This window comes from Belonocnema kinseyi, chromosome 3, assembly GCF_010883055.1.
Source record: "Belonocnema kinseyi isolate 2016_QV_RU_SX_M_011 chromosome 3, B_treatae_v1, whole genome shotgun sequence".
NCBI classification, from domain to species: domain Eukaryota; kingdom Metazoa; phylum Arthropoda; class Insecta; order Hymenoptera; family Cynipidae; genus Belonocnema; species Belonocnema kinseyi.
The window spans coordinates 131,544,936-131,561,600 of record NC_046659.1 but is presented as its reverse complement, the minus strand read 5'-3'; the positions used below and the strand labels follow the sequence as shown (position 1 = coordinate 131,561,600).

General features: G+C 26.2%; 1 protein-coding gene across 1 annotated transcript; it reads right to left on the bottom strand.

Moving 5' to 3' along the window:
- Positions 1 to 6,861: 6,861 nt before the first annotated feature.
- LOC117170030 (dynein light chain 1, axonemal-like) lies at positions 6,862 to 12,868 on the bottom strand. The gene is made up of 4 exons (XM_033356547.1): positions 12,779 to 12,868; positions 12,236 to 12,477; positions 7,144 to 7,421; positions 6,862 to 7,020 (listed from the first exon to the last, which is right to left on the bottom strand). The coding sequence occupies exons 2-4, from the start codon at positions 12,435 to 12,437 to the stop codon at positions 6,862 to 6,864; spliced, it is 639 nt and encodes a 212-aa protein (XP_033212438.1). The 5' UTR covers positions 12,438 to 12,477; positions 12,779 to 12,868.
- Between the last annotated feature and the right edge of the window lie 3,797 nt (positions 12,869 to 16,665).

Genomic DNA, 16,665 nt, shown 5'->3' with positions numbered 1-16,665 from the left:
TTTGTTATAAAATACTGTAAAAAAAGCGCCTGTCAATTTTTCGAGTGCACGAGAATCTCTTATTTCTGCACTTCTTTGGTGCAAAGTATGCATTCCACACATCATATTATGATCTCTCTGCAACTCACTTGCCTTAAAATTAAATTCTCACATTCAAAAAGTAACTTTTCAAAATCGGGAAATGTTACTGAATATTGTCTCGAGCATCGAATCACTCTAATGTTGTGTTTGCTATCCGCTCTGTGCCGGTACGATAATCAAACGAACCTTTTTCAACCATCAAAAATATGTAAAATATTCTATCTTGTACCATGGAACGAATAAATTATTATAAATGTATTAAATGTACTCTTCTTTTTCCTTTAAGATGGCTAAGAAACTTTTTTTCATAATTTCATCCTATATTCTTAGAGAGCCAAGAAGATGGATCTTTTAGAAGTAAATTTAAAGAGTAAAAGAGGAGTGTGCAATAAAACATTGAGTGTGCGGTGATTCACTAGATGCGAGAAGTACACACGCTTACATAGCGGATAAGCGCGAGTGCGAGCTCATGTCCACCAGCAGTGGGTCCCCGTTGCCTACTTAAGTCGATGGGACTGATCGGATTATTTCGTGAAACTTAATGAGCCTCCTTTCAACATTGTGAACAACGCCCTGAAGATAATTATTCACTATAATATTTCTTGTTAATATTTAATAAATATTCAATTTTCTTTAAATTCGTGACGCTGTAGTGGCTGCATAATAGGCTCTGCGGTTTGACAAAGAAAATAAATGAAAAGTGTTGGATAGACAGAGAGAGAGTCTGATAGTTCCGAAATTTAAATCGTCTCTGTCAAGCTCACATTGTAGAAAGAGAGGTTTGTTCGACTTCAAGCATTGGGAGTCCCAACCACAATTGTCAATTGTTGAGGTGAGAATTATAAAAACTTTGTTTTTCGTGAGCAGTAATCTAATATTTGAAAAGGAAAGTGACTTTCTATTGAATAACTTTTTCTTATATCTGATTATGAAACTACGTTATGCATTATGAGCAATACTAAAAAGTGCATGGTTCCCATTGCTTTTAGTATTGCGCATGCCTCAAATCAGCAACTTGATTTGCTACCTTTGGCGCGCTTATTTAAAATTATTTTTTTTTTATAATTGATTAAGAAATACTAATTATAAATATTTATTGTACGTTTCACTTTATCAGTATATTTTGTGACGAGAGAATTATTTTTAATAATCGTAGATGTATTGTTTGTTGCAAACCAATTCCTCGTACATTTAATTATTTTAAATAAGCGCGCCAGCGGTATCCAATCCAGCGGTTGACGCGGCGCATACGTAATACGAAAATATCCCAAAATTGGGACCATTGTCCACATGGCTGAATTTTGAATCTTTGGGGATCAATTTTTAGCGAAGAAGAAAAACATTTTTCCAAAAGACGAATTTGAAACAAAATTCATACATTTTAAACTAAATAGTTGAATTTTCAATTAAAATGGAACAGTTAAATTTGCAGTAGAAAATGCTCATTTTGGCCAAGAAAAAAAAACTAATTATCAACGAGTTAAATTCTACGAAAAATACGATTTTTAACAACCTAATCTTCAACAAAATGCATGGATTTCAAAAGAACAAGATAAACTTTTCACCATAATACGCGACTTTTTTGAAAAAATAAATAAGTTTTGAAGCTTAACATGAAAAAAACTAATTATTAACAAGATATACAGGGTGGACACGCTGGCGGTTACATACATGGCGCACTTGATGCTACCAAAATTGCAGAAGAGCAGGGAAGAAGCCATTGTGCAGGGATATTTTCATATTTCGCGCCTTTAAAGTTGCGTTCGGATCGACTATTCGGTGAAGCCCGTGCATCTTTGCATCAAGTTTATCAGTTTCCATGGTTGCGTTCGAAACTTCAAATGGATACAAGTGTCAACAAGTATAGGTTGTGTTATGTAGTAATTACTATAAAATAGTATTAATATTCTGCGATCCCAATGGGCGAAGAGTGAATTGTGTTTAACGCTTATTTGCGGCAAAAAAAGGTACCTTATGAATATATAGAATACGTATTAAGTAAAGTAAATAAAATATTACATGCGTAAACTTTAAATTGACATTACCTACATTTACTTACAGCGATTAGGAGAAACACGTGAATCCGAACATAACCTCGAAATAATGACAGATCGGCCCGGCTTGTTTATTATACTTTCGATTGTTTATTATTTGCCAAATAAATGTTTTGTGGTTTTGTATGTTTATTACTGATAGTGCCGGCAGTAATAATTTAAACAATAATTACTTATTAATAATTTAACACACATGACTTATTAATGATTTTAATAAGTAACACTTTATTCCTGAAATTAATAACTAATTTCCATTGTTTTTTTTCACAGATCGATCATAGATGAAATACGAGTACACATCAGGAAATGCAGATGGATTTTGTGCATTCCAGCTGGTCCATTTCAATGAACATAATTGAAAAATCATTACCTCTAGACCTTATCCCAAGACTGGGGATTGAGGAGCCTAAAATTATTTCTAATTCAATCTGATGGTATAGGGTTATCAAAAAAATATCTCGAGGTAATTTGCCTTGTCTGAATTTTAATTAATAAAATATTTAGGGATTTTTTTGTATTTTACAAAATGTTTTCTCTTGATCTTATCCTAAAATTTTGTTTGATCAACCAATAAAATAAATTAAAGACTCGTTGATGATCGAATTGTATCAGAAATAAATCTAGACCAGATATTTCAGGCTAAAATTGTTATTCCATTTTTTAGAATTTATTCTATTTTCGAAAAATGCTATCTCGGGATCTGATTTCCAAACTGGCATTTAATCAGCCCCGAAAATTAATTCTAATTCATTGTGAGGGTATAGGTTTATCAAAAATATATCTCGGAAAAATTCAAGATGCCTGAATTTTAATTAATAAAATATTCAGGGATTTTTTTGTATTTTAGAAAATGTTTTCTCTCGACCTCATCCTAAAATTTGGTTTAGTTAACCAACAAAATATATTAGAGACTCGTTGGTGATAGAATTGTATCAGAAATAAGTATAGACAAGATATTTCAGGCTAAAAATGTTATTCTATTTTTTAGAATTTATTCTATTTTCGAAATTTCTATCTCTGGATTTGATTTCCAAAATACCATTCAATCTGCCTCGAAAATTAATTCTAATTCATTTTGATGGCATAGGTTTATCAAAAAGATGTCTCGAAGAAATTGAACTTGCTTGAACTTAAATTAAAAAAATATTTAGGATTTTTTTTGTATTCTAGAATATGCTTTCTCTGAGCCTCGACCTGAAATTTGGTTTTAGCAAGCAATAAAAGAAATTAGAGACTCGTTGGTGATCGAATTGTATCGGAAATAAATCTAGACAAGATACTTTAGGCCTGAATTGTTATTCCATTTTTTAAGAAATTATTCTATTTTCGAAATTGCTATCTCTGGATCTTATTTGCAAACTGGCATTTAGTTAGCCTCGAAAATTAATTCTAATTCATTTTGATGGTATAAGTGTACCAAAAATATATCTCGAAGAAATTTAATTTGCATGAATTTTAATTAATAAAATATTTAGGGATTCTTTTGTATTTTAGAAAATGTTTTCTCTGGGCCTCATCCTAAAATTTGGTTTGACCAACCAATAAAATAAATAAGAGGCTTTTTAGTGTAGCAGAAATGATTGCAGAAACGATATTTTGTGCCAGAATTTGTATTCCAATTTTTTCATAAGTTTTGCTATAATTATGTATTTTATCATTTCTAAATATTAAATTCATACATTATTGGTATCTTGCCAGAAAATACAAATCTTTTAGTGTAATTGAAATTTACGCGAAATGTTATTTTAGTGTATTTCATTCAGATGCAATTCATTCTGATACAATTCTACCACAAACGAGTCTCTAATTTATTTTATTGGTTGACTAAACCAAATTTTATGATGAGGTCCAGAGAAAAATTTTCTAAAATACAAAATAATCCCTGAATAATTTATTAACTAAAATTCAGGCAAGTTAAATTTCTTCGAGATATCTTTTTGATAAACCTATGCCATCAAAATGAATTAAAATGAATGTTCGAGGCTGATTTAATGAAAGTTTGGAAATCAGATCCAGAGATAGCATTCTTTCAAATAGAATAAGTTCTGAAAAAATTGGAATAACAATTCTGGCCTAAAATATCTTGTCTAGATTTATATCTGATACAATTCGTTAACCAACGAGTCTCTAATTTATTTTATTGGTTGATCAAACCAAATTTTAGTATGAGATCCAGAGAAAACATTTTCTGAAATACAAGAAAATGCCTGAATATTTTATTAATTAAAATTCAGGCAAGCTAAATTTCGTCGAGAAATCTTTTTGGTAAACCTATGCCATCAAAATGAATTAGAATTAATGTTCGAGGCTGATTGAATGCTACTTTGGAAATCACATCCAGAAATAGCATTTTTCGAAAATAGCATAAGTTATAAAAAAATTGGAATAACAATTCTAGCGTAGAATATCTTATCTACATTTATTTATGATACAATTCTATCACCAACGAGTCTCTAATTTATTTTTTTGGTTAACTAAACCAAATTTTAGGATGAGGTCCAGAGAAAACATTTGCGAAAATATAAAAAATCCCTAAATATTTTATTAATTAAAATTCAGGCAACTTAAATTTCTTTAAGATATCTTCTTGACGAAGCTATACCATCAAAATGAATTAGAATTAATTTTCGAGGTTAATTGAATAAAAATTTGGAAATCAGATCCAGAGATAACGGTTTTCCAATAATGTTCATTGAAATGAACCAGCTGAAATGCAGAAAATACATCTGAATTTTCTGATGTGTATTTCATCTATGATCGATCTGTGAAAAAAACAATGGAAGTCAGTTATTCATTTCAGGAATAAAGTGTTACTTAATAAAATTATGAGTAAGTCAGGATTGCTAAATAATTATTAAGTAATTATTGTTTAAATTATCACTGCCGAGACTGCCAGTAATAAATATACAAAACCACAAAACATTTCCTTGGTAAAGAACAATCAATCGAAAGTATAATAAACATGTCGGACCGATCTGTCATTATTTCGAGGTTATGTTCGGATTCACCTTTTCATCCAAATCGCTGTAAGAAATTGTAGGTAATGTCAATTGAAAGTTTTCGCATGTAATATTTTATTCACTTTATTTAAAACATATCCTACCTATTTATAACATACCTTTTTTATGTCGCAAATAAGCGTTAAACACAATTAACTCTTCGCCCACTAAAATCGCAGAATATTATTACCATTTTATAGTATTTGTCATTTAGCAGCCATTCCATAATATTATTGGCAGAGAAGAAAACTGACGTTTACTTCTTAGGTCGCATGTCTCACTTCATTATTAATTAAACACTTTTATTATTTGTAATTACTATGTAACATAACCTATGTTGTTTTGATACTTGTATCCATAGTTTTGAACGCAACCATGGAAACTATGATAAACTGGATCCGAAGATGCACGGACTTGGCCGAATGGCCGATCCGAATGCAATTTTAAAGGCGCGAAATATGAAAATATCCCTGTTTAATGGCTTATCCCCTGCTGTTGTGCAATTCGGGTAGCATTCAGATCGGCATGTATGTAAGCCCCAGCGTGTCCACCCTGTATAAATCTTAAACCAAATAAATGATTTTTGAAGAAAACAAATTTATTTTTTACTTAAATAGATAAATTTTTATTTAAAAAGTTTACTTTTCAATCTAAAAAGTAGAATTTTTTAGAAAAAAGTTGAGCATTAAAGAAGAAAAGAGCAAATTTCAACAAGAAAATTAATTTTCAATCACAAAAGATTAATTTGAAACAAAATAGTTGAGTTTCTACTTAAAATTTAAATATTTATACAACAATGGAATCAATCAATTTTCAGTTGATGAAAATAAGTTTTAAAAAAAGAAATAATTTTCAACAATTGGAATTCAAATAAAAAATTTAAACATAATTTTCAACAAAATAGTTCAATCTTCAGCATACTGCTAAACCGTAAAACAAGAATCAATAACCAAGTAGTTGATAATTTATACTTAAAAATAAATTAAAAATAAAAATTTATTTTTTCAGTTCATCCAAAAATTTACTACCGAAATTTCTTTCCCTGCAATGTTGAAAATTTTCAAAAGTTTTTCCTTCAATTTAGAAAAAAATAAGGATCAAATTTTTCTTCATTTTAATTTCATTAAAATGTTTTGAAAATTAATATTTTCCCCAGTCTGATTAAAGAAATTTTCAAAACAAATAATTCCTCCCTTTTCATGATCTGAAAAGTGTATAATTCAAAAAATATTTAACAACCAAATTTGCATCTTTAATTTAGAGAAAAATAAATAATACCCAAAAGTTTCTTCTATCAAAATGAATAAAAATGTTTGAAAAAAACATCTCTTTCCGTCCAGGAAAAAATTAATACTACTTATTAAAAATTGAATAATATTTCTTGAACATTTAATACATTATTAGTCAAAAATCACTCAAATAAATTATAGTTGCAAAAATATGGCACACACCTTGAGGGGCTTCTAATTTTTAATTTTACATAATTAAAAGTTTGATAAATTACACTATTTTTACCTCAAATTTTTTAATTTTAAAAGATTTTAAATTTTTAAGCACTTAGTATCTTGAAATTTGTAATAATGTATTTTCAAATTTCTAATTTCTAATATTAGAAAACAAAAATACAGGGATAAGATTTTTTTGTCAGATATAAGTAAATATAAGCAAGAAAAAATGTCTAAATAGTTATAAATTATTAATTGTAAATGAAATAATTATTTTTTTCACTACGGGAAATTAGACTCAGATGATTTTGAATTCTGAGTTGATGATTCAGGCTTATTAACTTGAACCTGCATTCCATCCTCTGACCGTATAATGGGTTCTCCATCCAATTTATCTAAATTTGGTAATCGTCTTGCTACTTCCATTCTCCAGCCTTCAGACTGCAAAATAACATTTATTTGCACCGAATAAATTTACAAAATCATTATTTCAATCATGATAAAATTATATTCTTTTAAATAATTAATTATTAATTCAACCGAAATTTTATAAATTACATTTACCTCAACTCCATCGCACATTGGATTTCCGACGAAGAGCAATTCTCGAAGACTTGGCAATTCCTGCAGTTTTGAAAATTCGTTCCACTCTCGAACCAAATTATTCGACATATACAATACTCTCAAATTTTTCATTGCATTAATACCTTTCATTTTTTCTATTAAATTATACGATATCCAGAGCTCTTCGAGTGTATCGCCCAAGGCTTCAATTCCAGTGAATCCCTTAATTAAATTACGACCCAAAGAGAGGATTCGCAAATTCTTCAATGAACTTATACCTGAATTAAATTTAAAAAATAATTTCTTGAACCAAATTTAATTTTTATAACTCATTTTTAACGGGGCGAAACGATTTCAATTGAAATTGAACATGAATTGAACATTTCTTTTAAAATCTAAATTTTAAAAGAGAATTCTAAAATATATCAAAAGTTTTCTAAAAATTTTGTAACAGAATTTTTTAGATTGCGCGCCTATTTTTCAGTTCTGCAGGATTTTAAAACATGTTATGAAAATTTGTATTGATTTAAAAGCTTATTCTTAAGAAATTGTGGAAGATTTTAAAACAATTTAAATCTTTATGATATTTATAAATATTTAAAACAAAATATATTGGACAAGACGTATCCATTTCCATTTAAATATTTCTAAAATACATTCGGAGACACGAATTTTTCTGATTTGAGAAAAACGCAACTTTTCCAAAAAGTTATGAGCATTTGAATTTTGGATTTCGTTTTGCAAAAAAATACCAATTTCTGATTGAGACCTTTCTAAGTTTTGAATTAACAGAGATATTCAATTTTTTATTTATTTTTCATTTTGAATTTCTCTTACGAGGATTTTCGTCCTAATTTTAAGTTTGTGTAAAATTTTTTGAATGTTTAATATCAACAAAATCGCTTCGGGTTTTTTTGTAAATATGAAAAACACATTTTCACAAAAGCTCCAGGCTTTTTTGTTTCTCCTTGCATTTTTTAATTACATTTTTCATCGTTTGCGCTAAAAAATTCTAATCCAAGAAAACAATTATCCCTCTATATTACCTTCTTAACATAAGAACAAAGTAGAAAAACAGTTTAATAAAAAAATTCGTGAAATTAGCTTTCCATGATTTCAAAGCTCATCCTAAAAGACAAAATAAAATTTAATTACAAAAGCCAACTTTATTCATTTTCCAAATGTTTCAAAAATTATTTAAGTATTATAAAAATTTCTACAAAAAGTACCTCAAGGCCGAAAAAATGTTTTTGACATTCAAATATTGAATTATGAAATATTATAATATTGCTATTATAAAATATTTAATCCTGAAATTTATTTGCTCTTTGGTATTATTTTTCGTTGAATTTCTTTTTAATAACCACGGTAGCCTAAAAACGGTTAAATCAAAAAAATTATTTTATACAAGTACAAGGGTTGAAGAATAATAATAAAAAATTATTTTACAAAATTTGCACGATTTAGAATTTTTAGAAAATGTGCATCAAAACTTCGTTTTTTGGTTTAGTGACTGAAACCGATTTTTTTTAAAGTTCAATAAGTCTAACATGAAAATCATCTAGCTAGAATTGAAGAAACATTTCATCATTTTTTTTTTTGTTAAAAACAAATTTTTCGTGAATAAAAACTTTTGTGATTTTTTTTTATGTGATTTTAGGGCGTTTCAATTTAATAATTGTGTATCTTGACTGATAGTTAAAAATAAGCTTGTTTACTTTCAGCTAAAAAAATATTGATTTCGACATATTCATCTTTTTCAAGAATATTCACTTCAATAAAAAAACACTCACACATTTTTTAGGCATTTGAAACAAATTCTAAATTATACACAAAATATTTTTTCTAACTATAATTCTTTATTAATGTTTAGTAGTAAAATCGAAATATACTATTTTCTACCTCTTTAATCATTTTTTTTTTAATTTCCTAACAGAAAATCGAATAGAAGATATTAATCCAGTTTCAATTTTTGTAAATATTTTTTTCAAATTCTGAGCCACAAAATTTCACTTGGCTAAATTAATTCAACTAATTTTAACATTTTCAATTCACCTTATTAATGACTTTGTTAAAAGCTTTAATTGGTTAATGCTCTACTACTGCAAGTGGCGTCCCCGGTTCAATTCCGATCTGAGGCAGATTTTTTCTTCTGCAAAAATTATGTCAATTAAAATTAATTAAAATCTTCGAGATACTAATTGGATTAAAACCCACGTTAATAAAAAATGGTACTGGAAATGGAAATGGTCTGCTGAGGCCTCTGTGGTGTATTTCGTTAAACTCTATTCGTGGAAGTGGCGTTCCTGGTTCAAATCCGGGCTCCGGCAGATTTTTTCTAGTGTTTTAAAAATTATTTCTTCAAAGTGACCGTCTTCACACAGGTATTAATTAAAATACCACTTGCACCTCACGCTTAAAGAACTTTTTTATAACATTAAAGTTTTCCGGCATAAAAATTTAGTTTTTCATTAAATCAATATTTTTTAAATTTTCTTACGGCACTCTTGTAAATAAGTTAAATTTGTTTCTCGATTTCAATTAGAACCGTTAGGTTTCATTGATTCATCAGACTGCGATACATTTACAAATTTATGGTTGTCTAATCGAAAAAGTTTCCTTATTAGTTTTGAAATAGTCCACTAACTTGATTTGCCTTCCTTAATTAAAATGCCACTTTTCGCCTCGAGCTTTATAAACTGTTTTCAAAAGTTACACGAAAGTCGAACCAGAGAATTAGATTTCAGATTTTTTTCTGCATTTTATTATATATTTATAATTGAAACTTCCTAAAATAATTTCGTTTTTAACATTTTGTTACTAAACTATAACAAAATATATAAAAAATTCGGGTAACGAAATGTACATTTATGAAGATTTTCAAAAAAAGAAGCTTTTAAAACCTTGGAAGGGTTTAAAATTTAAAAACATTTAAAAGAAAATATATAGTTTTTAAGATATCGAAAAAGCAGCTTTTCTAGAGCATTAAGTAAATCGAATAGAATTAAAAAAACTTGCTTAAGTTTCCTGGAAAATTTTTAGTGATTTTGAAAAAAAATTAATCAAATGAGAAAAAAGTAAACAAAATACTAAAATTTCGAAAAAAGAGCGTAGAAAAATATTTTGCAAGGTTACAAAACTCGAGAAAAAATGCGATTAAGTTTAAGAAATATTTAGAAGTTTTAAAAAGATTAAACAATAATCTGAACTAAAATTTAAACGATTATTCACAATGTTAAAAGGTTTCAAGACAATAGAAAACTGCTCTTATGACTCCACGGAAAATTTTCAATAAGTTTTGGTTTGTTTGGTAAATTATTTTCAAGATATAATGGAAGAAGATTTTAAAATATGTTCGTTTTAGGACAACAAAATTTATTCATTAGATTACTGAAAATTTTGTTATGATTTTGGAAAATAATTGATTTTTAGAAATTAATGCAATGAGAAAATTGAAAACGAAATCTTAAAATTTCTAAGAAAGAGTGTAAAGCAATATTTTACAATTTTGCAAGGATAAAAAACTTTAGCAAAAGTGCGAGTATGTTTAAGAAATATTTAGAAGTCTTCAAAAGATTAGAAAATAATTCAAAACAAAATTTAAAAGATTTTCTTCATTGAGTTTGATAAATTATTTACAAGATATAATGGACCAGAATTTTAAAATATTTTCGTTTCAAGAAAACAAAAGATTCTTGAAGAATCAAAAAGAATCTACAGGAAGATTTTAAGACGATTTATATAAAATCAATTTTAATTAAATGATTTTTGTTTTCAGAAATAAAGTTCATAATAATTTGTAAAAATAAACCAGAGATTAATAAAATTGTCAATAAGGAAGTTTAAAAATGTTGTAACATGTTGTGGAATTAGACAGAATTAAAAAAATTACGCAAAAACTTTGCCAACGGAAAACTTTGTATTATTTCAAAATAAATTTTTTGAAATTCTCTAAGATATATAAAACGATAGAAAACAATTAACATACAGAAAAGATTTTAAGCAGTTTTTACGACTTTTGAAAAATCGAATTTGAGTAATGAATTCAAATAAAGAATAAAAAATGAATACGTAAAATTTTCAAAAAAGTGTGTAAAATATTTTGAAGCAATATTTAAAAATTTTTCATGTTTACAAAATGTTATAAATAAATGCCAATAAGCTTAGAAAATATTGTGAAAGTTTCGAAAATAATACAGAATAATTTGAAACTTTGTAAGATTAACAAAACCTGAAACAAAGTGTATATTTTAGTAGAATTTGAACAAAAATTGAACAGCTTTTTTAGGATTTGGAAATGTTTCACAAAAATAGAAAAATTCTATTCAGACTTCAAGAAAATTCTAAATGAATTTTTATTTTAAAATATTAATTTTAAAGTAATATAAAAAATGATTTAAAAATATTGCGAGTGTATTCCTAAAATTTCTAAAAAGAATAAAAAGAATTTTAAAGCAATAAATGTTCAGTTTTTTAAATTAAAAAAATTGTAGAAAAAATTCGAATATGAAATAATTTAAATTTTGAAAAGATCTTTAAACAAATACAGCGAAACGTAAATTTTTGAAGATTACAAAATAATGTTTTTAGGATTTTATAGGACTTTTAATTGTTTCAAGATAATAAAAATAGTTTCTGAGATTACAGGCAAATCTTGAAGTGACTGTTCATTTTGATTTTAAAATTGTTAAAAAAGTATCGGCATAATTTCTTAAGATTCCTGGACAAACTTTAAATAATTTTTTATTTTAAAGAAATAATTTTCGAATAACATTTAAACCCGTTAAAAAATTCTCTTTGATTTCGCCAATTTCTTTTTTGAAATTCAATGACAAATTTTAACTATACAAATTTTAAAAATATTGAAATATAACTTGAACGTTCAAAAATTTTGAAGATTTTTAAACAATATGCATATTTTTTAAAATGGAAAAATAAAATGTTAGAGATCCTTTTTTTCAGAATTTTGGAAAAATTTAATGAAAAATTTGATTCATTTTTAATATATATATTTAGAAAGCCTGCAAGTTCAAAGCGCCCTTAATGATGAACTTAAAGTTTTCTTTCTTTAACATTTTTATAAATAATGTACCTGAGATTTTTTCTATCATATTCGTAGAGAGGGTAATTTTTTCACAGTTGGATAAGGTGGCCAAGGAATTATCCATTTTTTCGATTGGGGGCCATTGAAAACTAAAAATCACTTCGGTTGCTGCAGAAGCGTCTTGTCCATTTTCTTCTTCCCAACGACGAATGGCATCTTTACAAGTCGTTGGTTTTCCAATTCCAGTCATTTTAATGAAAAATTAAAATATAATATAAATATCCTTGATTCTGCAATTGAAATAAAAAAGTATTATACTTATTGGAAGAATAATTTAATTTAAAAAATCAAGGTCTTGTAATAATGAAACTATAATTTTTTATTAACTTTTTTGTAATCGAAGTCATTTTACTTTTAAAAAATAATTTTTTTCAAATTAAATGTAAACTTTTTTTCATTGTGTATAAAGCACAAAAAGGATCATTAAATATGAGAATATATAGCAAAAAGCTTTTAGTTTGATGTTAGCTGAGTTTGCAAGAAAAAAAAACATAAAATGTTATAATCCTCGCAGCACTGGTCGTTATGCACCTTTATCAATTAATAAACAATGACAGGAATTAAAAATCTGTGTACATTTCACTAAAAAACAAAGTGCTTTTAATAGCATGTCGAGCTGAATTTCGTTGCCAGGCATTTGTTTACGCCAGTAAAGGTGTTGGTAACTAATCGGTACTATCTGGAACAACGAAAAATCGATGAGAGGCAAGAAAGAAAACGCGGAGTTTAAAGAAGTGCAGAATTTTGATATATATTTAATTTTTCAATTTTTTTCCTTTTTTTTTAAATCGAAATTTGTGAAATTTAGAAAATTATTAGTAAAATTTTATAGATTCGATAAGCAAAAAGTAATCCACTGAAGATTAATAGCGTATTAATAATTCGAGTAATCGCGATATTGTCTTATTAAATAGTGGGAAATAAATTGCATGGCAAATATAAAAAAATTGGAATTTTACCTGAAAATTCAAAAAACGTTATAAACATGAAAATATGGAAAAGAGAAGAGTTTCATAAAATTACTCGATGCTGTCACATTTTTAAGTCTACATAATGAAACAATAAGAAGATTAATTTGAGAAATATATAGCAGGACCTAGTCTATTTTAATTTTTAAAATATTGTGTTCTGATTGTTTAAACGAAGTTAGAAAAAAGCAGGCGTGAAACTACAGGCTGTTGAAACCGGCAATGCCACCCCCCCCCCCCACGATTTAAAATTTTTTAAAATAAATTATAGAAATTTCTTTTTCTAAAAGTACATGTGGTAACGTTTTTCCAACGTTACCAGGTAATGGATCATGTTTTTGGTACAAAATTAATCTTTTTGCCTAAAACTGTTTGGTTGAGAATTCTTGAATTATATTGAAAAATTTTCTCTTTTGGTAGTAAATTTATCATTTTATTTAAAAATAAATCTTTTAGTTTGAGAATTCTTGAATTTACTTCCAAAACCTTTTTTTTTCTGTTAAAAATTAAACAACTAGTTTTTTAAGTTGGAATAGTTTCTTAGAAACTAAAAAAAAAATTATTTTTTTTTTAAAGATTTAATATTTTGGTTGACAATCTTTTTATTTAATCAAAAATTCCTTTTTTTGTGCTAAATTAATCATTTTGTTTCAAAATTCGTCTTTTTTAGTTAAAAGTTCAACTTTTTGGTTAAAAACTCTGAAATTTTGTTAGCAATTGTTTATTTTTCAGTACGAAATTAATTTTTTGTTTCAAAATTCGAACGTTAACAAATAATGAATAGTGTTTTTGGTACCAAATTAACCTGTTTGTGTAAAAATTTATGTTTTTAGTTCCAAATTCAACTGTTTGGTTAAGAGTCCATGAATTGAATTGAAAAATTCGGTTTTTTTTGTTACAAATTAAACAAATAGTTTTTAAAGTTTAAACACTTTCTTAAAAACTAGAATAAAATTCTTTCAACTTTGACTTTTTAGTAAAGAATTCTTAAATATAATTAAAAATTTTTCTTTTTCATAGTATAATAATCTTTTGGTTTGAATATTTATCTTTTTTGGTTTAAACTTCAACTTTCTTTAGAACTCTTGAATTTTGTTTTAAAATAGTCGTTTTTTTCTGTAGAAAATTAAACTTTTTTTCAAAATTCATCTTTATTAGTTTAAAATTCTAATGTTTGATTTAAAATTCTTAAATTTTTTAACTAATTTTTTTTTATGTTAAAAGTTAAACCACTAGATTTTAAAGTTGAACTATCTTCTTAAAACATTAAAAAATGTATTGCTATATTTAAAATTTAACTTATTGGTCGCGAATTTTATTTAAAATTTTTATTTTTTGGTAATAGATTAATCTTTTTCTTCAAAACTTCATCTTTTTAGTTGGAAATTCAACTTTTTAGTTGAGAATTTCACAACTTTTTTTTGTTCGTTTCAGTAAAACTTAATTTTTTGTTTAGAAAATTTATCTTTTTGGTAGAAAAATTAACAAATAGGTTTTAAGGTTAAACTACTTGCTTAAAAAAATTTGCCTTTTTGCATGAGAATTCTTAAATTTCATTAAATTTTTTTTGTAGTATAATAATCTTTTTGTTTAAAAATTCATCGCTTTTGGTTGAAACTTTAACTTTTTTTCAGAATGCTTGAATTTTGTTAAAAAAATCCATTTTTTTCGGTAAAAAGTTAAAATTTTTGTTTAAAAATTGATCTTTATTGGTTGAGAATCCAACTGTTTCATTTAGAATAACTAGATTTTAAAGTTGAACTACTTCCTTAAAAACTAAAAAAAAATTGTTTTTCTTTCTTCAAAATTCAACTTTCTGGTTGACAATCTCTTAATTTGATGAAAAATTCATCGTTTTCGATGATAAATTAATCTTTTTCTTTAAAAATTCATCTTTTTGATTTTCAAATTCATCTTTTTAATTGTAAATTCTTGAATTTTGTTAAAACTTCGTTTTTCTGAGTAAAAAATTATTTTGTTTGTTTGAAAATTGATCTTTTGGGTGAAAATAAAAAAAATCGAGGTTTTAAAGTTATTTTACTTGTTGAAAAATTCATTTTTGAGGTTAAAAATTTAACAAGTAAGTTTTAAAATGGAACCAATTTCTCAAAATTGCCATTTTTTTTGTAGAAGATTAAAAATTGTAGTAGAAAACTAATCTCTTTGTTTCGATATTCAACTGTTTTGTTGAAAGTTCTTTTTTGTTGTTGAAAAATGACTTTGGTAATTGAAAATTTACCTATTTCATTGTTGATCGAAAATTATTCTTTTTTAAGTTGAAAATTCAAAGTTAGTTAAAATTAAACTATTTTGTTAAAAAATCGTTTGTTTTGGTGAAAGGTAGTCTAGTTTAGATGGTAATGCAACTTTTGGATTCAGAGTTCTTGTATTTTGATGGAAATTCTTTTTTTTATATATAAAATTAACTTTTTTGATCAAAATTTGATATTTTGTGTTTGATAATTCAACGTTATTATATAGAAAATTGGTCAATTTGTATTGAATGTTCAAGAATTTAGTTTGAAAAATCTACTGTTTGGTAGCAAATTCGTTTTTTTTTTTATAATTTAAAATTATTATTTTTAATTAAAGATTTAACTATTCCATTTTCTGTTAAAACGTTACCTTTTTTAGTTTAAAAATATAACAATGTGCGGATCACATAATTTTCAAATTATTCATTTTTACCTATTTAGATTCACGAACATTATTTGGGGAAAATTTTAGTTTACAACGAAGTTTTAATTCTGTTAATTTTGAGCAAGTCAATTGGGTTACAAAAAAAATCTACAAAAAAATCTCTTTGTTTAATATTAAATTCCATCCACTCACATTGAATATCACTTTATATCACGTTATTATAATGCCTCTTAATAATTTCCATCATCTTAAACATTTCTATAATTCTAATTTAAAATTATATTAAGAGTTTCTGAAAAAATAACGTTAATTTTCATTTTCAGAATTCCTAATCATTTTTAAGAATCATACAATTTTTGCTGTCTTAAAAATTAAACATAATCAGATTCAGAGGTTTGCAGATTTTTAATTTCATTGTGTGAAAAAACATGGTGTAGGTTTTGTGCGAAAACCATCATCATAAGCAAAGATTTATGACTCTTTTAAAATTAATTACAAAAATATTGGCCTCAAAATTAAAAAAATTAAAATTCCTTCAAATTTTAAAAATCAGAATTTCTTTAGTGTCTAGACCAGAATTAACGTCACAAATTTTCAGCAGATAATGGAATTTATCAAATAATGTTAAACTATAACAGGGCTATTAAGATATTTCCAATGAGACTAAAAGTAATTTGGGGATTGAAAAACCAATTAAAGCCATGCAAGAACGGAAAAATGTCCAGTTCCGACGTAGTCTCACTCTATGATCCTGACAATTAGATCATTAGAGTATTGATCCCAGCTAGAATTAGGTTTTAATTATCAATT

What these genes read in the sequence shown, in the direction of transcription:
- LOC117170030 (XM_033356547.1), bottom strand. Translation starts at nt 12,437, where the DNA reads ATGACTGGAATTGGAAAACCAACGACTTGTAAAGATGCCATTCGTCGT. An exon ending in TATGATAGAAAAAATCTCAG is followed by an intron (nt 7,422 to 12,235) that starts GTACATTATTTA and finishes AATTTAATTCAG; the next exon opens with GTATAAGTTCATTGAAGAAT. An exon ending in CAATGTGCGATGGAGTTGAG is followed by an intron (nt 7,021 to 7,143) that starts GTAAATGTAATT and finishes GTTATTTTGCAG; the next exon opens with TCTGAAGGCTGGAGAATGGA.